This window comes from Lepidochelys kempii, chromosome 1 (assembly GCF_965140265.1).
Source record: "Lepidochelys kempii isolate rLepKem1 chromosome 1, rLepKem1.hap2, whole genome shotgun sequence".
Classification (NCBI taxonomy): domain Eukaryota; kingdom Metazoa; phylum Chordata; order Testudines; family Cheloniidae; genus Lepidochelys; species Lepidochelys kempii.
The window spans coordinates 333,601,906-333,629,099 of NC_133256.1; the positions used below are offsets into that span (position 1 = coordinate 333,601,906).

General features: G+C 40.4%; 1 protein-coding gene across 4 annotated transcripts in view; it reads left to right on the plus strand.

The window, feature by feature from the left end:
* SEMA3A (semaphorin 3A) overlaps window positions 1-21,552 on the plus strand; it is a 289,750-nt gene extending 268,198 nt beyond the window's left edge. For all 4 annotated transcript variants that reach the window (XM_073328646.1, XM_073328645.1, XM_073328643.1 and 1 more), the window contains 4 exons: window positions 2,974-3,131; window positions 7,803-7,870; window positions 14,646-14,788; window positions 20,150-21,552. In XM_073328646.1, the coding sequence (XP_073184747.1) occupies window positions 2,974-3,131; window positions 7,803-7,870; window positions 14,646-14,788; window positions 20,150-20,605 (825 nt within the window). In that variant the 3' untranslated portion in view covers window positions 20,606-21,552. The remainder of the gene's footprint in view (window positions 1-2,973; window positions 3,132-7,802; window positions 7,871-14,645; window positions 14,789-20,149) is intronic.
* Window positions 21,553-27,194: the final 5,642 nt, after the last annotated feature.

The window sequence follows — 27,194 nt, forward strand, 5'->3', positions numbered from 1 at the left end:
CATGTGTGAAGTACTATATTTTATTCAGTGCTCACTGTTTCTGTTCCTGCATATCTTCACACTGGATAACATTCAGCCCTGTGCTGAGGAGCCATACAAAACCTATGCCCCACTTTCACGGCCTTGTGCTGGCTTGCTATACAGGGATGCATTTTACATCTGTTACTCGAAACCATAGGAAAAACAGTTACATCTCAGACATGAATGTGTGGTCAGTGATGGCAAACGGTGACCACTGCCACGTATTTGCCCCTCCCTTAACCCACAGTTCTTCCCTATAGTGCTGTTGTTTCAGCAGTTTGAAAAGAACTCTTCAATGGACAGCTTCTCTTGCTGTAATTTGATCTGATAATCAGCTGATGTATTAAACACAAATTGTCTTGTGAAAGTGCAGTGTCAGGTCATTTTTGGGGATGCCTCCATGACCATTTTTCGAATTTCATATTGGCTGGAATTATTTATTGTTAGTGTCCAGCATAATGGTCAACAGCTGGATCTTAAATACATTGCTTTAAAGAGAAGCCAGTAGAGTGATTTGGATACTTTCTTGATTATAGGATTCCTAAACCACATATTATACTTAACCGATTGAACATTCTGAACTGTCCCATAAGAAGTAAAATCTTTAAGCAACTTTCTTTTGGTCTTAGTTCATTTATTTTAGATTTCCTATGATTCGCTGTTCTTTTGTTCAGTTCAGAGCCTCTCATTCTAGGGAGATTTATTAGCAATCATTTTTGACTAATAAAAAATTGGTACATTGGTGTACATGAACCCTATTACAGTTTGGACATTGATTTTTCAATATACATCCTAGAATTCATTGTTATATGCTCTATACAGTAAGGTACATGCCACATTGTTTATATATAGTAGTGCCCCAGTTATATACAGTCCTACTACTATATGGTAATATATTACACTTCTGATTAATCAGTAAATGTCAGTCATGTCTGCTGCCAGTCACTCGTTCCATGCATTATTCCATCATTGACCTATATGCCTAGCTGAAGGCAGTTATGTAAGCTTAAGACTTCCCATATAATACTAGATACATCCCTGTGTGATCAAGGGGTTTCTCCAGGACACTGCAGCTTTTATATCCCAGCCAGCGCTTTGTAAGAGGTGGAAGTTTCCTTGGGAAAGGTGCTAACACAGCGCAAGTGATCTGTCCCTGCCACCTCTTGGGACTGTGCTGGCCAGCTGTTGGCATCTCAACAAAGTAGCGACTGCAGCCAGCTTGCATTACTGAATCCTATATGGGCTTTACCTTTATGGAATCGCAACACAGGAGGTGAATCAGGTCCATGGGCTTGTTTGTAATACAGTTTCTTATGCAAGCCCTTCTTCCTCTAAAACAGAAAAACTAATGAAAATCTGTTTCATGAGACCTTAAAAACTGAGATCCTGGCTACTTTACTTGGGATTTAAAGAGTCCCATGGCATTTTCAAAATGAGAGGGCTATAGCCCTGAAGTCTTTGTGCTTCCTCAGTTTTGTAACATGAGTTTTCAACCCCACAGGTAGCTGCATTTCAGTGACTTTGTACATGTGTCAGGAATTTTTTTTTAACGAGGAGGGCCAAAAACCAAAATATTTTAATTTGATAGGCTGCCATAATGCCTCTTGGGAGTTGTAGCTCCGTTGCCTCATATCCCCATTACCCTCTATGGGCCAGGTCTTCCAGATGGATTACATCTCCTGTGCTGCATCATAGCAGCTGATATTATTGGGAGGGGAGTCTACAACTGAACTGTTTTCATTTGGATATCTTGCTATAGTGTTTCTTAAGAGTTGTAGTCTGGCCTGGCCCAGAGAGGATAATGGGGATATGACGAAACCAAACTACATCTCCATGATGCACCATAGCCAAGAACTATAATCAGCTGCCACCTTTCATCATGATGGGATACTGTTGTGCACTATCAAAGATGTAGTCTGTCCAGGAAGAATGGTCTATAGAGGAGTATGAGGCACCCAAACTACAACTCCCATGAGACACCATGACCAACACTTCCAAGTGAAAATATTTTGATTATTGATATTCCACCTAAAAGGCTAACTTTTCTGTGAAAAAGTTTGACAAAAATTAAATTTTGTTGTTTTCTTCAAAAATTTCAACTTAAAAAGAAGCACATTTTCCAACTAGCTCTACCACTAAGATTAGTTAGGCTCTTCATGGGTGGAGAAAGTGAATAGGGAAGTGTTATTTACCCCTTCACATAATACAAGAACCAGGGGTCACACGATGATATGAATAGGTAGCAGGACTGAAAAAAACATCAGAAAGTACTTCTCCACACAACACACAGTCAATATGTGGAACTTGTTGCCAGGGGATGCTGTGAAGGCCAAAAGTATAACTGGATTAAAAAAAGAATCAGATAGATGCATGGAGGATAGGTCCATCAATGGATGTTAGCCAAGATGGTCAGGAATGCAACACCATGTTCTGGGTGTCCCTAAACCTCTGACTTCCAGAAGCTGGAACAGGATGACAGTGGATGGATCATTTGATAGTTGCCCTGTTCTGTTCGTGTCCGCTGAAGCATCTGGCACTGGCCACTGTCAGAAGACAGGATACTGGGCTACATGGTCCATTGGTCTAACCCAGTATTGCCATTTTTATGGTATTGGAGGATAGGAACTTAGAGACATAGTCTCCCTCGCTTCATTTGTGGCAATTCCATTGATGTCAGTGGAGGTTTCATAGAAAAATCAGCACCAGCATTTGTCCCATAGAAACAGGAAATAATTTTCTTACTTGGACTTTTTTTTAAATATTGGGGCTAATGTGCCTCTTGCTCACATGTGTGTAAATCAGGAGCAATATAATTGAAGTCACTGTAGACACACTGCTGTAAAACCCAGGTAAATGAGATCAGAATCACCCTCCGCTGTATATATTTTTGATGTATTGTGCATGTCTTTCCAGTGAAACCTGACTATTTGCAAACTTGCACTTAATTCACAGCAACAACTCTACATTGGCTCAGCTGCTGGAGTTTCACAGCTCCCTTTGCACCGCTGCGATGTGTATGGAAAAGCATGTGCTGAGTGCTGCCTTGCTAGAGACCCCTACTGTGCTTGGGACGGCTCTTCGTGCTCGCGTTACTTCCCAACTGCTAAGAGGTAGGGACAGTTGCAGATGTCTGCATTATCTACTATTTGCCTTAACTGATGATCTGAAAGGTGACCTGTGGGCTTTAGAGGTTTTTCATGGGATGGTTAACTGGAGCCCTTTCTTTTTCAAAGAAAACATATTTGTGAAAGTTACAAGCAATATCAAGTCTTGGTAAGTGAACATTGCTACTTTTTGGGATGGCTTGGAAAGTCTATGATAAAAAAAACATTCAGAATGGTGCCATCTCTGAAATGGAAATCTGCACTCTTGTACAATGAGAAATGTCAACAATAAAAAACGGAGAGAAAATTAATTGAGAGCTCAGTCCTGCAATCATTACACACTTATGAATACAGGTACTTAACAACTGAAACATCATTGCCCTACACTTTCAAAAGTTGTTGTGATGCTAACTGAATGAGAAAGCATTTGGGGATTGATGAAAACTGACAGATAGATACCACCTGATTTTCTATTGCTCTGCAACTTGTGCAAAGATGGTGCAGCCATTCTGATTTGATAGCATTTTACATTCACTTTGCACAGATGTAAATGATTACACGAGATGCATCGTGAAGAAGTATCAGGCCCTGTACATGAAAAATAATATTCGTATTGTTTCTAAGTACTGTGGAGTAGCTGTTTGGCTTAATGTTTTTAAAACATACATTTTTAGCCTCCAAATAAACTTTAAGTCTATCGCTATTAAGAATTGACTTTGAACCTGGGTCTATAATCTGCTGTCAATTACTCAGGTGTAAATCTGGAATAACTTAATTGATAAACATTGTTGCAAATCAGATCAGAATTTGGCCCACGGTCACCATATCGTCACCTTCTAACTATCAGTATATTAGACAAATTATTGCAAAAAAATATTGCTCAGATGGTGATAATGTAAAAGGGAATATGCCATAAGTGTCTTACACCAAAGGAGACATGAGAGATCCAAGCATCTATGTACAGAAGAGGCAAACTTCATCTTGAAGCTAAAGTTTACAAATACTTCAGTTAGGAATTTCATGCTTCCAAAATGTATTTAACTCCAGGGGGTGGTTGGTTGGCTGCTGGAAGGGATGAGATAATGTAAGGGACAGTAGGGAGAGTTTCCTCCACAGATATTTCAGCTGGAGAGGATTGAAATGTCAAGCTTTGTACCTCAATGTAGCCTAAGCAAACACTTGAAAAAAAAAAAGGTGCTTATGAAACATGCAGTCTTATTTTTGCACCAGACTATTGAAATAATTTGAGGCAAAATAATTCTTCCCAGGGGAGGTAAAGAAGATAAACTAAATACACCAGTCACAAAATGAGCATTCCTGGAAAGAACTCAAATGCCATGGCCTCCCACTAATGCATCGCTACAAGTCCAGATTCCAAAAGTGTTAAGGATGTTGTGGCTTGATGCATGTGTAGGGATGGTTTGCTTATAGTCATTTTCTTTATCTGTCTGTCTTTTATATATTTCCCACTCAGTGTAACTTTAAGGAGCCTAAATGACAGTTTAGAAAGCCCATAGTGTGACCATTTGACTTGTGCAGATGCTTTGGATCTCATGTTTCATAGATCACCATGCTGGCTTAATGCTGAAATGTGTGACATTTGCTTGATATCCAAACTAAATGCTTCATCCAAAATCCATTGAAATTAATGGGAGTCTAATTAGGCCTAATTCCTACAAATAGAATTCTATAAATAAGTTGGCCAGTGGAATTTATGAAGGGAGTGACAAAAATTGCATTTGCAGCTCATTTGGGCCTGGGTGTGGTTCTGATTCACCCAGCTAGCTTTCCATGGGAAAAATACATGCAAACGTCCAGCACTGGCATGGATGAGAGAGATGAAGTATATCTTTAGAACATGCACCTAAATACAGAAGGATGTCTTCTATTAAAATGCTTTCATGCATCTTGTTGTGTCATTACACTGGAAAACATGATATTAATAGTGTGAGACAGAAGTGTCTAAGGCATCTAAGGCCCACTGATTTTCAGTGGGATTCATGCACTCAAGGTGAAGTGTTCAAAACTGCGTAAGTTTCCATTTTCAGAAATAAATTAAAACTTAGTCTCCTCAGTGCCTAAATCATAAATGGAACTTAAGAGGTATCAGCTGTGGAATTTGATTCTGGATCTGGGTGGGAATTTTTTAACAATCTCTCCAAGAAAAAAATGATGATTTGTTCAAATCAAAATTGTTTGTGAGAAGAGGGCAATTTCCACAAAATTCCTGTGTCTGAAAAAAAAAAAGAATTACGGGATGGGAAAACCATTTTCCAGCCCATTTCTCCCTTCAGTCAAAGTTTGTTAAGCTATGCAGCATACCCAATAGACTATCAATTCATTCAGGGCTTTGTGACAATTGAATGTAGCTCACGGAGGGAGGGAATGATATCTGTGGAAGAAGAGAGTTATATGAGTGCTGGGTGAAATGTTCAATAGCTTCAGTAGTTCAAAAATAAATGAAACTTAGGGTCCTCTCTGACTAAATCACTTTTTAAAATTATATGTAGGTACATTTTTTCAGAAATGGGAATTTTGTGGAAATCGCCTTCTCACAAATAATTTTGATTTCAACAAATCAGCATTTTTTCATGGAGAGATTGTCAAAAAATTTCCACCCAGATCCAGAATCAAATTCCACAGCTGATAACCCCTAATGGAAGATCCCATGCATGCCTCTCCCATCAGTTCTGGGGCTGTTCATGAGTTGTGTTCCCACTGATTTTCACTCTGAGAAAGGGAAGGGTAAGACATGGTCTCTGCATTGCAGAAACCATTATATTTACTTAATTTGGACCATTGTGACTGAAGGGTGAGACCAAGCGTGGCTCTTACAAGGATACTTCACTTTTTTGTGTGTGTCAATGGATGCCATAATCTGACATCTCAATATTGTTTGGTCATCTAATCCTTTTTGCTCTCTCCTGACTTTGCAATCACTGTGGTTTTCTCTATTCCCCAAGTAAAGTGCTTGTTCTCAAAACACATCTTTGTTTGCCCTGTTCTTTTCTTCTTTTTAAAATAAATCTCCTTTCCATGGGCTGAATTGGGTTTTGTATCACAGCTGTTTAGGTAAGAAAAGAAACAGACAAAGCAAGCACAACAAATGCAAACCAAAGAGAACTGTATAGAAAAATATGGGTTTTCTTTTTTTGTAAAACACATTTTTCAAACAGATCAACACTTTATTAAAGAGAAGAGATAAAGAGCAAATTGGAGGGAGAATATAAAGTTATATTAAATGGGATTGTGATAAAAATTAGAGAGGGACTCAAGCTACAAAATTTAGATCTGGACTTTGAATACACCATTTTTCAAGGATGTTCCGTTTCAGAATTTTAATTAAGCCCATACTAAAGATGAAAGCCACTTGCAAAAACTTGCATATGGATTTAGATCCAAGGTTGTGGTCAAACCAGAAGAAAGCTGAGTTAAACATTATTCTATCCATCTCTAAATATATTAAGCCCTAGCAGTAACATTTGTGACAAAGCTCTGTCCTTGCCTCCGTGGGTCCTGTGTTTCCTGGCGGATTTCGCTAGCCTCAAAGGCTCAATGTGACCCTCCACGTAACCCTTCTCTCTCTAGAGACAAGGGTCACAGTCTACTGAGCCATTTTCATCATAAGCCGGCGAGGGGAGGGGAGGAGAAGAGAAGTTATCCTTCCTTGCACAGTCTCTGTTGTCTCCCAGTAATTAATCAGGGGGCAAAGGATGGGGGGAGCCCGGGCCCACCCTCTACTTCAGGCTCCAGCCCAGGACCCTAATAGTATCAGCTATGGTAGCTGACCTTTTAGAAACATGACATGTACAGTTCCCTGGGCTACTTCCCCCACAGCAGCCCTCACTTCTCAAGCTCCACTTCACCCTTACCTCAGGGCCTCTTTCCTTGTGCCTGATATGGTGTATACTACTCAGTCTCTACAACAGCACAGCTTCCTCCCACAACTCCTGACATGCACATCCACCTGACTGACTGGGAGGCTTTTAACTAGTTTCAGCCAGCCCCTGATTGGCTTCAGGTGTCCCAATCAACCTAGCAGTCTCCCTGCCTTCTGGAAAGTTCTTAATTGGCCCCAGGTGTCTTAATTGACCTGGAGCAGCTGCCATTTCACTTATCCTGGTACCAGGGATTTGTTTAGCCTGGAGCTAATATATCTATCTCCCACTACTTTTCTATAGCCATCTGGCCTTGCCCCATCACACATTGTAGTTTGCCAAGTAAGCCTCTTGCCTATAATCTAGAAGAATCCGATGATGAAGCTAGGCTATTCGATGTAATCTCCGTTTGTAGACAAGAGGGTGCCATTTTAAATTCCTTGTACTTTCAATAAACATTAAACATGCTGCACTTTGTACATGTTGGACTCTTATTAATCTATATTTCAACAGACGGATGAATTTACCCATAATCAGTATTTTTAGGAGGGCTTACTATACATGCACATGCATTTATCAATGACTGAAGCTTTCATTTGGAAGCATGAAGAATTTTATTATCTACAATGCTGTAGAATGCAGTAAAGTATGACTTTCCTTGCCCTGGTATGTTCTAGGTAATGTTGCATGCCCCAGATAACTGTAAATAACAATGGCCTTCTTTTTTGGCTTACCTAACACAAATACTTAATTTCATCTCTGAGAAAGTGAATAACATTTTCTGATGTGATTTTCTTAGGCGTACCAGACGACAAGATATCCGAAATGGAGATCCTCTCACTCACTGTTCTGACCTGCAGCATCATGGTAAGTTATAGATATTTTGTTTAAGTACAACCAGCAGGCATGTAATGTTCAGACTGTGCGTGATTGCTGTGGGAAGCAAAAGTATGAACCAGGAGTGAAACTATACTGCCCACTCATGAAAAGTTAACTTGCCTTTGGTCATTACCCTAATTTTGACTGCCTGTAATAATCAGATCAAGGATTCAGTACACTCTTATTTGCAAGCTAATAACACATTCAAACTTTTTTAAAGTTTCTGATACACCTGACATTGTAACATAGGAACAAGCTTTACATATTGTATGGGAAGTGATCATATTGGCCATCATCATTGCTATCGTCAGTGTACGTGTTGCTTTACATAGAGGTGACACCCTAGCTCTTTGCTATATATAGTGATGTAACTAACCATACTGACACAGAATTGTATATGCTTGTAGTGGAAAAGAACTGTTACATCATCTAGTTCATTCCTGGGACAAGGATTGTTTCCTGTAATATAAACAGACTGGTCTAATTTTAACTGGGATAAGATTTCTAAACTTTTTTAATCCCTTTATTTTGTTTCTGGTTGTAGAGGTGCCACAAAGGGGAGACAGAGACAGGCAAATCCCCCCATCCCTCTGGTCCTAACACATTCGGTATAATTTTGTCCCCCAACTGGGACATGCTGACTGCCGCTTCCCGCAGCTCCCATTGGCTGGGAACGGTGAACCGCAGCCACTGGGAGCTGCAGGGGGCTGTGCCTGTGGATGGTCAATGTAAACAAAAGGTCTCACAGCCCACCAGCGGATTACCCTGATGGGACGCATGCCAAAGGTTGCCGACCCTTGCCATAGACAATGGAAGCAGTGCAAGAACTCAGGCCGATAATGCTGCCAGCCCATGGGAGTGATGCTGCCTCTCCAGGGCTCTGTGCATGCTGCCTGTGGGGGACAGGGGAAACCGAGGAGCTGTGGCTCTGGGGGTGCTGTGGGGGGGAGGAAGGATGCCAAGGAGCTGACTCTGGGAGTGCTGGTTCTGGGGAGGCAGCCATAGTGGCCTGGGGAATGGTGTTACCACTGCCAGGGTAACTTTTTCACTGAAGCCTGTGTAATCCCCACCCAGCAGCCCGAATCTGCCACCATCTCTTCATAACAGTGTGGGGCAGGGCTGGGCTGGCTCAGTCCCAGGAGCAAAGGGCCCAGCCCAGCATCCTAGCACATAGTGGAGGGGCAGTGGAACAGAAAAGCACCAACCCCATCCAGCAGTTCAATTTTGTGGCTCATCCCCCATTCCCCTTGACCCACGTAACTCCAGCCGCTAACCCCAGCCCCCAGATATGTCTACCCCAATCTCCTCCCTCAACCGGGGTCAGATTTTTGTTTTAGTAACTGGTTATATGTCAGAAGACAAACCTGTCTTCCCACAGGTACCCAATTTTCTGCCACACACTTCACAGCATCCTCATTCAGAGAATGAAAACTTTACTTTTTGCTTGACATGAAAAAGAACACTTAGACGATACTTCCCTCTGCTGGAGAAAATTGTCCACTGTTGGTTTGTGACATAAGTGATGCTGGTGTTGATTAAACCAATTAATAGACTTCAGGGATAAAGCGGAGATGCCTGAAGATCCCATGTGTCTTCAACTCCTTATAATAACAGCAACTAATCTATGCTCACATTGCTGTATTACATTGCAGTAACACTGCTTATTTCTAGGGCTGTCAAACGATTAAAAAATTAATCGTGATTAATCGTAAGATTTAAAAAAATCTTGATTAATCACAGTTTTAATCTCACTGTTAAACAATAATAGAATGCCATTTATTTAAATATTTTGGATGTTTTCTACATTTTCAAATATATTGATTTCAATTATAACACAGAATACAAAGTGTACAGTGCTCACTTTATATTATTTTTATTACAAATATTTGCATTGTAAAAAAGATAAACAAAAGAAACAGTATTTTCCAGTTCACCTCACACAAGTACTGTAGTTCCATCTCTTTGTCACAAAAGTGCCACTTATAAATGTAGATTTTTTTTAACATAACTGCACTCAAAAATGAAACAATGGAAAACTTTAGCTCCTACACGACCATATTTGTAAGGCAATTTATTACAGTGCTTAACTACCCTAACAATTAGGAAGTTTCTCCCAATGTCCAACCTAAATCTCCCTTGCTGCAATTTAAGCTCATTGCTTCTTGTCCGATCCTCAGAGATTAATGAGAACAAGTTTTCTCCCTCCTCCTTGTACCAACCGTTTATGTATGTAACACCTGTTATCAGGTTCCCCCTCAGTCTTCTCTTCTCCAAACTGAACAAACTCAGTTTTTTTCAATTTTTTCTCATAGGTCATGTTTTCTAGAACTTTAATAGTTGTTGCTTTCCTCTGGACTTTCTCCAATTTGTCCATATCTTTCCTGAAATGTGGTGCCCAGAACTGGACACAATACTCCAGTTGAGGCCTTATCAGCATGGAGTAAAGCAGAAAAATTACTTATGTCTTGTTTACAACACTCCTGCTAATACATCCAAGAATTATGTTTACTTTTTTTCAAGAGTGTTACACTGTTGACTCATATTTAGCTTGTGATCCACTATGACCCCCAGATCCCTTTCTGCCATACTCCTTTCTAGGCAGTCACTTCCCATTTTGTATGCTTGCAATTGATTGTTTCTTCCTAAGTGGAGTACTTTGCATTTGTCCTTATTAAATTTCATCCTATTTACTTCAGACATGTCTCCAGTTTCTCCAGATCTTTTTGAATTTTTATCCTATCCTCCAAAGCTCTTGCAACCCAGGCTTAAATAAAGTACTTTCCAGAGCCCACTCCACAACCACCTCTAACATGCCATAAAAGCTCCGGGGGGGTTGAAAATATTTACTGGGGCTCCACTCTGGATAGCTCCACCTGAATTTAAGGCCTGCTTGCAACCCCTCCAAGCTTGATATCCTCCACAAACTTTATGAAAGTGTACCCTCTGTGTCATTATCTAAATCATTGGTGAAGATATTGAACAGAACCGGAACTAAACCGTGTGGGACTCCACTCGATATGCCCTTCCAGCTTGACTGTGAACCACAGATAATTACTCTCTTGGAACGGTTTTCCAACCAGTTATGCACCCACCATATAGTAGCTCCATCTAGGTTGTATTTCCCTAGTTTCTTTATGAGAATGTCATGTGAGACAGTATCTAAAGCCTTCCTCAAGTCAAGATATAACACATCTACCACTTCCCCCAATCCACAAGAATATATGGACAATAACGGTTTGCAACTTTTTATGGTATGTATTTTACCAGATGGTGAATTAAGGCATTATCAAACACCATCTAACTGTCCATTCTAGCAACCTACTAGAAAGCAATCATGTGGTACTGTATTTTTCATTTGGAAAAACCTACTCTAATCATCCAAAGTCGTATTCATAAACACTTATTCAAATACATCAACAGGAGACACATAAAGGCTGACAGCAAGATACCCTTCATGAAGTCAAATTCAATGAGGAAACAAAGTGGGAAGTGATTAGAAACACCATTAACTTAGAGAAAAACAGTTAAAATGTCTTGACAGTGTCCTCCAGCTTTAGTTCCACAAGGCACTAGAGCTTAAAGACACTGAGTTCAAAATAATGCACATGCTGGATAGCTTCAGTTGTTTGATCTAAAGTGAAATTTCACCCACCTGAATTCTGACTCTTTCTAGGTTGTCACATTACAAAAGTTGCATTGGATTTAAACTGTTTTTCATGTTGCACATGACAGTCTGTTGAGTATCAGATGCAGAATCAGGTTCTTCTGCATGACGATTGTGTGCTCTGGTGGTCCTTCCACCTACTCGCACCTCTAGGCATTCCTGTGCATTCGCTACTGATTGATTCTCCCTCTTTGTGCCAGGGAACTGCATGAAGATAATATCTTTTTTGTGTTAAAAAGGACAGTCTTTTACCTGTAGCTTTTTCAAAGACAGTACAGAGCAACTTTCACCAAGAGGCCTCTGAGTGTTCGAGCCATTTGTATGTGCTCAGAGCAGGATACAGATAGCTTATGCACCAACCATATCTCTTGGGTGTGTAGAGGAATTGATTTCAGAGCCACAGTAGAACATGAGCACTGTGAACCAAATATTGAAAAGTGCCAAACACCCACAAATTCCATTTTCATTAAAAGGAGTTGTTAATGCTCAATGTAACCAGTCGTTTGGTCAAATATTAAGGTGTGAATCCAGGATTTACAGTCCTGAAGACATGAACCTTTCTGCTTGAGCTAAAGGACAAGTCCCCCTATGGCACCTGTAGTGGATTCATTAATCTCATATTTTTTATTCGCCATTAAATGGGGACAAAGATCCGCATTCTCCTCATGCTAGTTGCATCAGCAGGAACTCACAGCATCTCATCGAATATGGCCTTATGTAGAGGAGCATCAGTATATAGAAAAATCTCCTTTGTGTAAGTAGTTTTCCATTCTAAGCACTTCTGTTATGTCAGAAGTAATGTATTTAAAGGCAATTTATCAGGATGGTAAATTGATCTTGTCATTAGATTCACCTTGGGAATTGCGACATTCTGACAGGACTTGGGTTTGAATTTCATGGCCAACTTCATGACTTCCATAGCCTTCTGATTCTCTTAACTGCTCCTCTGAAATTTCCAGCCTTTAATTTTCCTTCCGAGCTTCTCTCCAGGCTTTTCCATCACTTCTAGGCCTGCATCCTGCTTTGTTGGCTACTCCATCATTTCACCCACCATCTTGCATTCAGTCTATCCCAATACTACCTGACTCTTACAACCCTTCCTGCCTTCAGCACCCCTGAATCATAGAAATTAGATTTCAAAGGCCTATTTGATCAGCACCAGCCAATGCAAGATTACTGTCTACAATACATTTTCTTGGGCTATGTCCGAATTTAAATGATCTCAGTGATTGGGCTTCCATCACTGAAAGTGTGCCACAATCTAGAACAGATCTCACCATTAATCTTTTTTCCTAATATTCATCCTAAGTTTTCCTCTGGTAAGTTTCATCCCATCATTTCCACTTATACACACAGGATCACTTCACACACTATCAATTCCTTCCCTTTCTTGACATTTCTGTCATTTCCCTACTTCTCCCAGGTTCAACCCAATGCTCTACAACAGTGTTTTTGGCTGCCTTCGGTGCCTTCAATTTTCCCACTCCTTCCCTTTCTTTGCTTTCTCGCATCATGTCTCCCCTGATGATCCACCACCACTCCAGCCCAAAGCTCTTCCGACAGTCTCCATAATGGTGCAGTTTCCAGATGAAGCCAAAAAATTGCTTCACTGACTCGTTTATTTACATAGCACCCCACTTGCTTGCTCTAAAGGTTCACAATCCAGCAGAGAAAAGCAAAGAAATACACTTTCTATCTGTTTAGTGTTTATAGACCATTTGATGTTTCATTACTTTTCAATAGGTAGGCACCAATTCCTCTCCTACCCCACTTGGATTTTGAGGGCTGAATGTCATTAAGGAAAAACATATGATTATTGTATCAACATAAGCCACAACCATGGTTTTCTCTCTTAACTTCAGCTCAGCAGTTCAGCAAACAGACTGTGTTTGCGAAATAAAACAGCCAATATGATAAAGACATTGTGAAATCAAACAGCCCTTGACATAGGATTGCTCTGCAGAGGTTTTTAATTATACATTCTTCCCTGGTTAAAAAAAAAAATCAGATTCTTTAAGATTTCCTATACTAAAGATAAAAAGGGTAATATGGAAACCACCACAAATAATGGCAAAAAAAGACAGGAAACCCCATGAGATCAACAGTGTTAAATAGCTGACCAATCCCTTTCTCCCCATATATTCTCCATTATTATTGTACAATTGCCACTTAAATCCATAACATTTTAAAGAGCTAAGGTGGAGCATTGAAATATGATGCCTGACTGCCTCTGTGGTATTGGAGGAGAATCAAATGCTGTATAAGTCGTACAGCAATGTGATATTTCCAGCAAGTTGGTGGATATCATGGAGTATTGTTGTTACAAAAGGAAGTAATTTATTTAACTTTTCTCTTTCTTCCCCTCCCCCCAATAATGTCTGTTTTATTCGTCTCATTACATTTCCATAAATTATACCAACAGAGGAAATGATTAACTGAAGATTGTTTCCTCAAAAACATTATTCCTGGTCATTAACAGCTGCATCAAACTGCAATGCTATATAATCTAAACACATTATTAGTACTTGTAAAAAGCCTCATGTTTTATTACTTTGCTCCAAAGAATTGTGATCACAAAGCCCAGGAGGCATCATTATAGACATTCTAAAACTATACCCCAAATGTTCTCATTGCATACGTTTTGTCATAAAAAATGCTTGTTGTGACCTAGATATTTTTTCTTGATGTCTAACAACTAGGGTTGTGCAAAATATTCACCGTGAAATTTCTTAACTTCAAATGTTGAGGTTTTTACATTTGGTTCGACTATAATCATTTACACCCAGGCAAAGTGGGTACAAAATGTTGGCATCCTTATACACCATAGATTATGGTGCAATTCAGTGCTATAGCTCTTAATAAAGACACAACAAGCTTTCTTATTCCTGACACGAGTGTAAATATCTGTGAGAGGTGCTCTGTTGTGGCGAATCAGGTTAACTGTTGCCACCTACACCAATCTACTAATCTGGAATATCTTTCCAAGATGGAGCAATGAAACTATTTACCGAAAGAGCAAATAAATATGACAATTAGGATTTTCTTTGCCGACCATTTTCTTTTGCATTGGCTTTTATTCCTTCTTTTCTTGCCTTATAGATAACCCAAGTGGGCAGAGCCTGGAAGAAAAGATTATTTACGGAGTAGAGAACAGCAGCACTTTCTTGGAGTGCAGTCCAAAATCTCAGCGTGCTCTAGTTTACTGGCAATTCCAGAAGCCAAATGAGGACCGAAAAGAAGAGGTACGTTAGCATGAATTCAAATACATGTGTCACCATGCCCCAATGAGTCACAGCTGCGAATACCAGATTCAGGACAAACTGCTGAGAAATTGGGCAGACTCCCCAAACAGGTGGTTATTCTATCATTAGTTTATGCCAAGCCAGTAACAAAAGTAAACGTCTATCTCACCACACTCGTTAAAAAGAAGTAAAAAATGCAGTCTCCTTAGGCATACCAGACCGTGTCTGAACACCCAGACACTGGACTCTGTGATGAGTGGTTTCTGAAAACCAATTTCATCACATAGAGATCAGCCAGGTCAATAACTCAGATCTTACCCAATAATCATGCTACTGCCAATCCTTTAATACCTAATATCTAAAGGTTTATTTATAAGAGAAAAGAAAGAGGGGAGAGTTAAAATGATCAAAGAACTCATACACACACACCATTGCAAAGTTCTTGGATCAGGTTGGCTTGTACAGTCTCTGGTCCTCAGCCATAGTCAATATGTTCCTTTTAGTGTAAATCAATAGTCCAGAGATCAGAACAGGAAAGAGGCAAAATAGAGATGCTTCCAGGGCCTTTATACCTTCTCCCACATGGAGAGGGTGCTTTCAGTCTTGGTTTGTGGAAAATTACAGGCACAAAATGGAATCCAGGTTCACATGAGTAAGTCACGTGCCCTTATATGGCTTGATGATTCCTAGGACCAGCCATAATATTCTGGCTAAAGCATCCACAGAAATGCTCACCCAGTGGGGACAAGCTTCTTCTATGGTTCATTATGAGAGCTAACTGTTCTTTAATGGGCCATCAACTTGAATGGTCCATTCACAATGTGCTGGCTAGATTGGATGTAAACTACCTTGTGGGTGTTACCCCAAGAGCAAACACTTTTGAAATACAGGTAGATAGTCAATATTCATAGCTTCAGATACGGTGATGTTACATGGATTTAAACAGGATAATCATATTTGATAGATTGTAACTTTTCTATTGATACCTTACATGACATACTTTGTAGAAGAGTTGTTGCAATTGTCAAACAGTGGCAATATTAATGATATAAATGGTCATGTTTCAATCATACAGCATAACAACATGCAATATAGAATCATAGAAATATAGGGCTGGAAGGGACCTTGAGAGGTCATCTAGTCAAGCTCCGTGTACTGAGGCAGGATCAAGTATATCTAGACCATCCCTGATAGGTGACTGTCTAACTGGGTCTTAAAAATCTCTGGTGACAGGGACTCCACAACTTTCATTAGAAGCTTATTCCAGTGCTTAACTATCCTTAAAGTTAGAAAGGTTTTTTTGTAATAACTAACCTAAATCTCCCTTGCTGCAGTTTAAGCTGATTACTTCTTGTGGTGCCTTCAGTGGACAACAAGAATAATTGATCACCATCCCCTTTATAACAGCCCTTACCATATTTGAAGAGTGTTATCAGGTTTCCCTTGTCTTCTTTTCTGAAGACTAAACATGCCCAGCTATTTTAATCCTTTCCTCATAGGCCAGGTTTTCTAAACTTTTTGTTGCTCTCTTGTGGATTCTCTCAACTTGTCCTCATCTTTCTTAAAGTGTTGCACCCAGAACTGGACACAGTATTCTAGTTGAGTATTCACCAGTGCCTACTAGAGCAGGCCAGTTATCTACTGTGTCTCAAATATGACACTGTGGTTAATACATCCCAGAATGATATTTGCATTTTTTTTTGCCACAACTTCACACTTCAGACTCCTTCAGTTTGTGATCCACTGTAACCCTCAGATTCTTTTAATCAGTACTACTGCCTAGCCAGGTAATCTCCATTTGGTAGTTGTACATTTGATTTTTTCTTGCTAAGTATAGAACGTTGCACTTGTCATTACTGAATTTCATCTTGTTCATTTTAGACCAATTATCCAATTTGTCACAGTTGTTTTGAATTCCAATTCTGCCCTCCAAAGTGCTGGCAACTCCTCCTAGCTTGGTATCACTTGCAAATTTTATAAGCCTACTCTCCACTCCGTTATCCATGTCATTAAAGAAAATATTGACTAGTATCAGATTCAGGAGAGACCCTTCCGGGATTCCACCAGATGGGCACTTGCAATTCGACAGTGAACCACTGATAACTAACCTTTGAGTCTGGTCTTTTAAGCAGTTTTTCTACCAACTTTATAGTAATTTTATCTAGACCACATTTCACTACTTTGCTTATGAGAATGTTATGTGGGACTGTGTCAAAAACCATACTAAAAAAAACCCCACAACAAGATATATCACGTTTATAGATTACCCTCTATCTACTAAGTCAGTAACCCTGTCATAGGAGGAAAACAGGTTGGGTTTGGCATGATTTGTTCTTGACAAATCCATGTCGGCTATTACTTATAACTCTATTATCCTGTAGGTACTTACAAACTGATTATTTAATCATTTGTTCCAGAATCTTTCAAGGCATCGGAGTTGGGTTGATAATTCCCTGTGTCCCCTTTGTTTCCCTTTTTAAAGCTAGATACTATGTTGCCCTTCTCCAGGCCTCTGAAACCTCACCTGTCCTCCATTAGTTCTTGCAGATAACAATCCACCTGAATCCCAGCCCTTTACCTAAACAAGACAAGCCTTTGTTTTAATTTGCAAATGGAACCTTTTCTCTTTCCCTGTCCCTCAGCCCACTCTAACAAGATATCTCATCTCTTCTATTACCCCAATTATTCCTCATTCCATGAATCCTCAAAAGATTGTTCTGGCTTCTCAACAGGAAACCTTCACAGTCTCTTCCCTCCCTCCAAATAGCTTGCCCTAAATGACTAAAGTGCCCTCCCAGATCCTTCCTTCTGCAATCCTCACTGTAGACATGTCTAGCTTGAGATAGGGCTGAACAGACATCCTGGCTTTGAACCCTCCTGAGCCTTGGAAGAGCTCAGATCAGGAGATGAACTTTGTCTCCACTTCAGAGACACTCGTTCTTGAAGGCACCAGTACCTTTCAAGATATTGCAGATTCCTAACACTCACTGCTTGTGCAATCACCACACTCCAGGTTTTTCCAGTCAGATAAGTTCCTGAGAGGGTGAAATCCACCCCTGTGAAGACGGCAAGCACAAAGCATGTTCACACCTAAACCCCACTTAAACCATCCAGTAAGTCTTCATTGGTACTAAGATGGTGAAGTGGCCTGGTACTTGCTCTCTCCACAGGGGTGAATTTCACCTAGATTTCATTGTGTTCCTCTAAATACAGAGTCCCTAGAGTATCTGACTGGATCAGCATTCAGGCAGCCGAATAGGAACATTATCAGACCTGTTGGATCTTGCGAGGCTCTTCAAAAGTAAGTCAGATGGAGAGTCAGGAAGAGGGACCAGAAGCTGTTAGTGGACTGAAGGCTAGGAAAGCATAGTGGTTTGTTTGTTTTTTTCATTAAGAACCATAGAAGACTTGTACACAATCAGTAGAGTTTAAGAAGATCTGAGATGTGTTACAATTAGTATGCAAAAGAAAAATCAGTGTTTGTCCACTGTGATAGTCATCATTATGCAATAAATGTCTATTGTGGATGTACAGGCACAGACCTGTACATGTTCCATCAGCAGAACAAACAAGTAACTAAATGTTACCCAGTCCTGTCATCGTTTTTGTGTGCTGAACTGTTATTGAAAGCAATGGGAGTTTTGAGGGAAACTTGGGTCCACAAAAATAAAGAAACAGTGCTAGGTATTATTCTATATTATCACTGTTGTTAAAGGGTTTTTTTCACCAGAATGGATAGAACTTTGGAAACTCTTCCAACTGTACTTTGGATTTAATTCCAAAGCTATCTCCTGAAGTTATCTTCCCCTAGCTGCTTCCTTAACTTTTCCAAAATTCCAATTGCCTTCCCAGCTGCTCTCAAACATGTCCACATCTCTTCTGTGCTCAGTTGACTATGCCAACATGTCACCAGGAGGCTGGGTTCAACCTGTTCCCATTCCAACCTTCTCAACATTTGCTGGGCTTCTCTTTGGGTCTCCTATATTAATACATAATAGAAATTATTAGACAAAGCTGGTCACTGAATCCAAACTACGTAGCAGTAATTGTGAAGCTTTCTGAATAATAATAAATAAAATTATTATTATTAGTAGTAATAATAAAGAATGGATTACTATTAGTTTGGACCTCCATAACACATACTATCCAAGAATCTCAAACCAGTTGCCTTTATGGAGACCACTACACTGGCACTTTGCTTTTTCACAAACAACCATGGTGATCAATGTATCATTTTTCACACCTAAAGAAATGTCCACCAAGGCAAAGAGTTGACTAACCCTTCCTACACAGCACTGAAATTTTTAAAGTGAGTTTTTTCTCCTTCTGAAGTTACCTACATTACATTGTTTCCTATATATAGTACCCCCAGGTGCTCAGGGGGATTAGTAGAAACACAGACATCCTCTTAGCCAGTAAGATCATATCATCACATCATTTTTAAGGGAATAACCTTTACCCTGCTGGCTAGACAGCTCTGCCTGAAACTGGAGAACAAAAATAATGTCTTCCATTGCATTTTTGTGAAGAATGAAAATTATAGGCAACTTAGTACCCTGAGTCAAACAAGGAAGCCAAGGACTATGTTTTCAAACTGCATGCTAACTGTCTGGTCACATTAGGAGCTTTATATTGTTTGATTTGCTTTGTTTGCTTAGCTGGTTAAGTATTTCATTCTTTAGAATCCAATTTTAGTGGATGACACAATGGGTGTGATGCACTTTCTCTAACATCTGCATGTACACACATACATGTGCCTGCACACACACACACACACACACACAGCATACCTATCTGAATCACTTACACAAATGTGAGTTTTTGCAAGCCTGCTTATTGCACTTCATAATTTTAGGCTTAATATGTAGTCCTTTCCTCATACCTTCCTCTCTTCTAGCAGCATGCTTCCCTCTGCCTGAGGGCTTTGTACTGGGGAGCACCAGGGTGGGGGTTAAAGGGTCAGATTTCACCTTCCCAACCTTGAGGAATGGTATAGAGCAGGGATCATGGCGCACCTGGTCCATGGTGGCTGGTATCATCCAGGGTGGGTCTGTTGATTCTGCACAGTTTGCATCTCCCATAACCTGCTCACAAACCCCACTAACAGAGGCTCCACTGCACACAGAGCCCCACAGCACACAGGATTGTGGAATAAACTCTCTTCCTCCCAGGCTTCCTGAGTGTTTCCATGTCTATATGGAACCTTTCACAGCTACAGAGGGACCAGGTGCTCTTTCCCCTTAATATGCTTTTTTATGCCAAGTTTTCCTGCAACATGCCAGGGAACTAGGGATGGTTAGGGAAAAGTTCTGAACATTTATAAGAGATAATTGTTGAAATGTTTCCTTTTCTCCAACACAGATAAAAGTGGATGATCATTTCATCAGGACAGAACAGGGCCTTCTGCTACGGACCCTTCAGCGGAAAGACTCCGGCATTTACTTTTGTCATGCCGTGGAGCATGGCTTCATGCAAACGCTGCTCAAAGTGACTCTGGAAGTAATTGATACTGAACACCTGGAAGAGCTGCTTCATAAAGAAGATGATGGTGATGGCTCCAAGGCCAAAGAGATTTCCAACAGTATGACCCCTAGTCAGAAAGTCTGGTATAGAGACTTCATGCAGTTAATCAACCACCCCAACCTCAATACAATGGATGAGTTCTGCGAACAGGTTTGGAAAAGGGATCGCAAACAACGTCGGCAAAGACCTGCCAACGCACAGGTGAATACTAATAAGTGGAAGCACCTACAAGAAAATAAGAAAGGTAGGAACAGGAGGACCCACGAATTTGAGAGGGCACCACGGAGTGTCTGAGCTGCATTACCTCTAGGAACCTCATCCAAGTAAAAACTTGTATAGACAGATAACTGGAAAAAAATGCAATATACATGAACTTTTTCATGGCATTATGTGGATGTTTACAAAGGTGGGAAGTTCAAACAATTTCCACCAGGTTTAAATAAAATCAATTTCTAACTTTCCTAGCAGAGCTTCCCCCACCAATCCCCAGACAGAGTTTCAAGGATGAAAACTCACCCTGGACCCAGCTTATTGCCCAATGAGTTCTGCAAAGAGTTCATCAGAAAGGTTTTGCTTTCTCCTTTGCTCAAGATAGAAAAGTGTCATGTTTCATGCTGCCATTTAACAGGAAAGTAAAACAAAACTCACCTTTCATCAGCTGCGCTACCTTTCCTGAACTTAACTAAAAAAACTGCATGGACTAGCTAAGCTGATCAACATCCCGACATTTAGATGGATGCGAGGTTTTTTTATTTTATGGCTTACCAGGTCTCTTGCTTATATGTACTGGAAAGATAAAAACAATACTAAATGAGATGGTCTGTGGAAATCTGAACAGCATGAACCAGCCAGCATCCAGAGGGGAAAAAAAAGAAAAAAGAGTGGAGTACACTGGCCTACTACTGATGACTTCTTTCATCTTTGATTTAAAGATGTATTTTATTAAAACTATAATTTAAATGTACCATGATGAATATGCAGTAAACATTAGCTCTTTTCTAAAATAGAATAGGCTTTTTGTCTTAGAAATATTGTACTTTCTAATTATTGGTTTAAAGGGAAAAAGAAAACAACTTCCAATTACAAGCTGCTTTACTCTCTTGTTTGGAAATTCTTTCATGGCAGTAACACTGCAGCTAACCCTCTTGCCTCTACCCTCATATTCTATATGAAAGTAACTTCTACGCTATTCAACATGAAAGTCTCTGTATAGCATGGAAGTTTTTGGATTCCCCTTCCCCCCCCCCCCCCCCAAATATAGCACATGAAAAAATTCAGCTTGTATAATATCTTGATACAAATAGATTGAACCAATGAACAGAAAATCATCTAAATACTGTAGCTCATACACAGCCATTAATCCATGAGCAAAACTCCTGTTCAGTTCAGAAGGAGCTTCACTCGCAACTCTATGGTAGGAATCAATTTTGGACAATATCCTAGGCCCTTGTGGTCTCCCTGCATGGGGCCCTAGGGGTCAATTTCACCTGTGGGTTGAGTCCCCTGCTGTTGTAAATTGTCATGTTGAAGTATATGAAGTTACAGCAGTGGGGAATTTGGACCAGTATATATTCTGCATGCAATGGGACTGCAGGATAAAAGCAGGTACAGTGCAATTGTACTATAAGAATCTCCATTTTAAGGATCTATGGATAATGGTTTTGGTCCACCCCAGTACAGATATGTCCCAGTTTTGTTGAAGTCCATTTTCAGCTATCCTGTCTCCTATATCTCACCTCACTTTGGCCTGTAAACTCCTCTTGGCCTATGCATAACTTCTATTCATGTTGGTGAGAAGCAGATTACTAGAGCCTATGTGATATCCTTGGTTTGCTATAACAGCTTTATAAAAGGTGCCCCTTGTTTGGAGGTTAATAACCAGCCTCTTTCACTGTTATTCACTGCAACTCCTTGCAGTTCTGATTCACAATATTATCTGCATTCACACGTGCAGTGCAACACAACCTGCTGTGCACAGCCACTCTCACAATGTGATCCAAGTCCCTTTACCACTCAATAAAAAAACAAAACAAAAAACCCCCAACTCTTCTTCCTCATTAGTGAAGCATAGTTTCTAACATCTATAGCAATGAGGTTTTCATTAAGGGCCCAATCCTACAAAGCCCTCTGTGTGGAACTTGAATCAGTTTCAGAGATGTTGGGAACATGGAGGGCTCACAGGATCTAAATGCACTAAAACATCCAAACTTGCTACCATTTAATTTAGTGGCAAAACTCCGTTACATGATGCAGGATCAGATTATAAATCCCAACTTTAGCAAAGAACTGAAGTGTTTAACGTGAAAGCATGCACTTAAGTCCTTCTCTTTTCAGCATAGCACTGAAGTATATGCTTAACTTGACTTCTGTGGGACTTACGCCTGCTTAAAATTAAGCAACATGTGCAAATGCTGTGCTGAATATGATGAACTTAAGTACATGTTTGAGCATACGCTTACAAGCTCCCTTGTATCAGGACCCTACATGAGCATTAATTTCTCAGCTTAAGTGTTTGAAATTCATCACAGCCTATCAGCTGAAGTATTTTATTGTACTTACAGCTCATTGTTCAGCCTATTAAGGCTACTTTGTATCACCAAGTCATTAAAATCATTTAAAATGTTTTCCCCTTTAGCAAAGAGGACTTCCAAAGCCCACTGAAATCAGAGGAAAGACTCAGACTCCAATGGGCCCCGAATTATCCAATCTGCTGCTTTGTATGTTTAATGGTTACTGTCACTTATTATTTCCCCCTCAACTTTGTTCCCTTTTACAACAGCCTATTGAAAAGAAGATTAATTAGAGATTACATTTGAAAACTGGCATTCCTTCCCAGAAAAAAAAAATCTCTGTAAAACATAATTCATTCTGTAAGAGTGAAATTACAGCAGCCATGCGGTTTTGCCATTTGATAAATGTTTAACTGTACACATAAAAGGGTCACCCCCTGCAGATTTCAACTTACATGTACAGTCCTTCTTGACATAATCAGTCCTGCTGAAGTCTGTGCATCTACTCACATAAGGAAAGGCTGAAAGGATCAGACCCAAAGATGAAACAGTTGATGTCAACCAGAGTGCACTTAAACAGGAATTGGTCTGAGTTACAACAGCATCTGATACTATTTGAAATGAACTGATTTCAAAGACCAGAGACTGTGACAAATTTGTGCATAGAAGGATGACCTACAATTTCAGTATAGCTCACACATCCTGTTTGTATTTTTTCTTAATATGTCATAATGTTGCAAATAAAAGGAAACCATCCCTTTAAATCACCAACAAAAAAATCTCTAAACCTCCAGTTCCAAGCTATAGGTGAACCAAGTAGAAGGTTATATGTAAGGTGGAGAGAAATAAAGGATTTTGTTTATAACCAGGAAACGCTATTGAAATTTGTTTAAAGATAGAAATTTGCAAGACTTTTATCGTCTTACTAAACTACCCTTGGCATTTGCATGGACCGCTCAAGATAGGAGTTGTTCAATAGCTCATAATGACTGTCTGGTTTTGTTAAACTACAGTATCAAGCTAAGAAACTGCATCTTTGCAGAACAGAGTTAACCGTTGATGGCCCAAACGAAGTCACTGTGTAAAAAAAAATTAAAATGCATGTGAATGCGCATTTACGGATCCTTTTTTTATGTATTATTTAGTGAATATCAATGGTATGTGTTTAATAGTTCAGTTTTTGCTACCTACACATTAGCCAAAAGAGATGTAAATATTTTTGACTAGGGTAAGGAGGTACAGTATAAAGTACTGCTATCTAGAGGTACTCCATTTCAATGTGTTCAACACAAGACTAAAATGCAAGGTTTTGTCACACAGTTTATAGGGTGGTTTATTTGCTATTTCGGTGCCAAGGTGATGTGCCCCTTTGTAAGCACATTCCTCACTGGGTAGTAAATAATTCTACTTCCGTATTTATCACTGCAATTCAGACGGGAACTAGAAAACTGGAGAGAAAAATGTAATGAAACTGCTGCTGTAAATTATTTCTTTTAGCATGTATTCAGTTGTTAAATAAACATTTCTTCAAAAGAGTTGACCTTGGCTGTCTTAACTGCTTACATGTCATGTTCCTTGTAAATTTCATGGAGCTATGGAGTGAATTAGTGCCAGCAGAATGCTATCATTTTATATTAACTCTGTTTTCCAGGCTAGAACCATTGTTTGTTTTTAAGGTGTATATTGATTCCGCATAAAGGTCTAGTGATGATGAACCAAGTGCCAAGATCTCTTAGCCTCATTCTGACTCCCTCTGCTGGCTTAGAGAAATTTTGCAGTAGGTCCTAGAGGTTCTAACCAGGATCGTATCCCCATTGTACTCAACACTGCACAAATGTAGTAAGAGACCTAAACTATTCTGAAGAGTTTACAGTCTGAAGCCTGGTCTACACTACACAATTCGGTCAGTTTAACTACATTGGTCAGAGGTGTGAAAAATCCCCAGAGTGATGTAGTTAAGCCCATCTAAGTCCCCATGCAAGTGGTGTTAGATTGATGGAAGAATTCTTCCATCGACCTTGCTACCACCTCTGAGGGATGTGGATTACCTATGGTGACTGGAGAAGCCCCTCCCATTGGTGTATATAGCGTCTAAGCTGAAGAGCAGCAATGGGGCTGTTGCATTTTAAGTGTAAACAAGCCCTAAGTGGACAACACAAAAGATGAGGGAAAGGAAGTGTCATTAGCCCCATTTTACAGGTAGGCAACTCAGTTACAGAGCGGGTAAGAAACTTACCCAAGATCAGACAGAGAGTCTGCAGCAGAATCAGGGACTGAACCAGACCGCCTGAGTCCGCAACTTTCTGTCTAAAGCACGCAGCTTCTGTTTTCCCATCTGTAAAGTAGGCAGAGTATCAGTCACCCACTTCCCAGGGATGCTGAAGATGTTTTAATGTCAGTAAAGCCTTTGAAGCTGGAATCCCATATAAGCCCCAATGCCCACCTCCTACCTGTCTTCCTACATCAAATAACTCAGCTATAGGCTGTGAATCTCTCCAGGCACAATGGGAGAGGAGAAGGCAGCCGAGCTACAGTGTATCCACTTTGCAGCCGCTTCTCCCATCTAAGGGCTGCAGTGGCCTCTTCTGTGCTTGTGCCATTCCACCGGGGGGTGGAAGATCAATGTATTTGCCCTGTCTCCTGCCTGCCTTCCTCACGCAGAGCAACCGGGCACCACTTCCCTAGGTACCATTATGGAGTTGTGATCTGTAACACATGGAGAAATCCAGCCTCTCTACATAGCCTCCTGGCCTCATCCCATGCAGTACTTAGGGATGCCTTCCATTACCATCAAGAAGGGGGAAGCGTTTGGATCTAATGCTTATTATTAATATTTTTAAAGGATTTAACCACACCGTTTCCATAGAGATGAAATGTCCTGTTTCCAAGATTATCCTGGGGATTTATTGCCAAAGCGTGATGTAATTCCAGGGCACCTCTCTCTGAAGAACATGTGTTTGAGCTCTTTGACCATGTTTCGTTTATGAAGATTGAAACACACTTCGCATGTAGGCACTTGATGGGGAGTTCAGTGAATATAATCAGGAAGGAAACAGCAGTGTAAGATCCCAACTAATTTATCCTAGCTGCTGCAGAGCAGAAACTGAAAAGGTTATTTTCCCCAAATTCATAGATCCCAAGGCCAGATGTGATCACTGGGATCATCTAGTCTGACCTCCCATCTAATGCAGGCCATAGAACTTCCCCAAAATAATTCCTAGAGCAGATCTTTTAGAAAATCACCCATTCTTGATTTTAAAATTGTCAGAGATGGAGAATCCACCACAAGACTTGGTAATGAATCTCTCTTTTAAGCATCACGCTCAGGAACAGCAGCCGGAAGGCTCTGCAAGTTAGTACACCAGCCAACCAGTTTACACTCTGTAGAGACCTCAAATCAAGAATTGTGGGAGCCCTACATAGTGTCAGGCGCTGTGGGTCCGTGCCAGTGTGCTTCAAGGCCAGAAAAGGAAATTGCAGCTGACACCCCACAAACAGGGGCTACACCCACTGGCTCAATGGGCTCAGCTGACTAGCCACAGACTGCGGATTGGACACCTCTTAGCATAAAGTTTCCTGTTCCTGCCATACCCTTGTCTGAGCAACACTAGGCCTGCTGCTGACCAGTCCCCTGAGACTAAGTTGCTGCTCCTTGCCTGGTTCCTCCTCCTTGTTCTTGTCACCTCACCTCATTCCTGCTTCCTTGTGCTAACTCCAGTTATTGACTCCAGCTTGATGCTTCGTGTACCTCGGACTCCAGTTTAACTGTTGGTGTGGCTTCGGACTCTCACTCCAGCTGGGATCCTTGGTGTGACTCCGAACTGCGACACCAACTCAGCTCCAGGCTCCAACCGTTAGGTCAGACAACCCACGTTACAGGCCCTGACAGTTTACTCAGGCCACTGTTCGTTGCCTCTGGAACTCATTGCTGAACTCTTGGACCAGCTATGTACATTCCTGGGGCTCTCAGTGCCAGGCACACTGGTTGAAACTATAGTAAAGAACAGCATTATCAGACACATAGATAAACATGATTTTTTGGGAATGAGTCAACATGGCTTTTGTAAGTATTTGAAAAACAAGCCACTTGTTTAGATGCCTAAATACGGAATTAGGAGTGTAATTTTGGTCAACCATTGTTTTTAAACCTTGGCTATGGTGTGTATGTTGAAACTGTTTATAAAGCATGATTGACAGCGATAACCCCAAGATTTCAACCAGAGGGAAAGTAATTTGGCCTAGAATTGGAATCGCTCACTGGTGTTTCAAGTTTTCTAGTCACCCATGCAGAACTTCTTGACAGGGAGATGCACTCAGTTATGGAAGGTCCATTACTTCAGATTGTTTAACAAGGAGCCAGACAAGTGAATTGG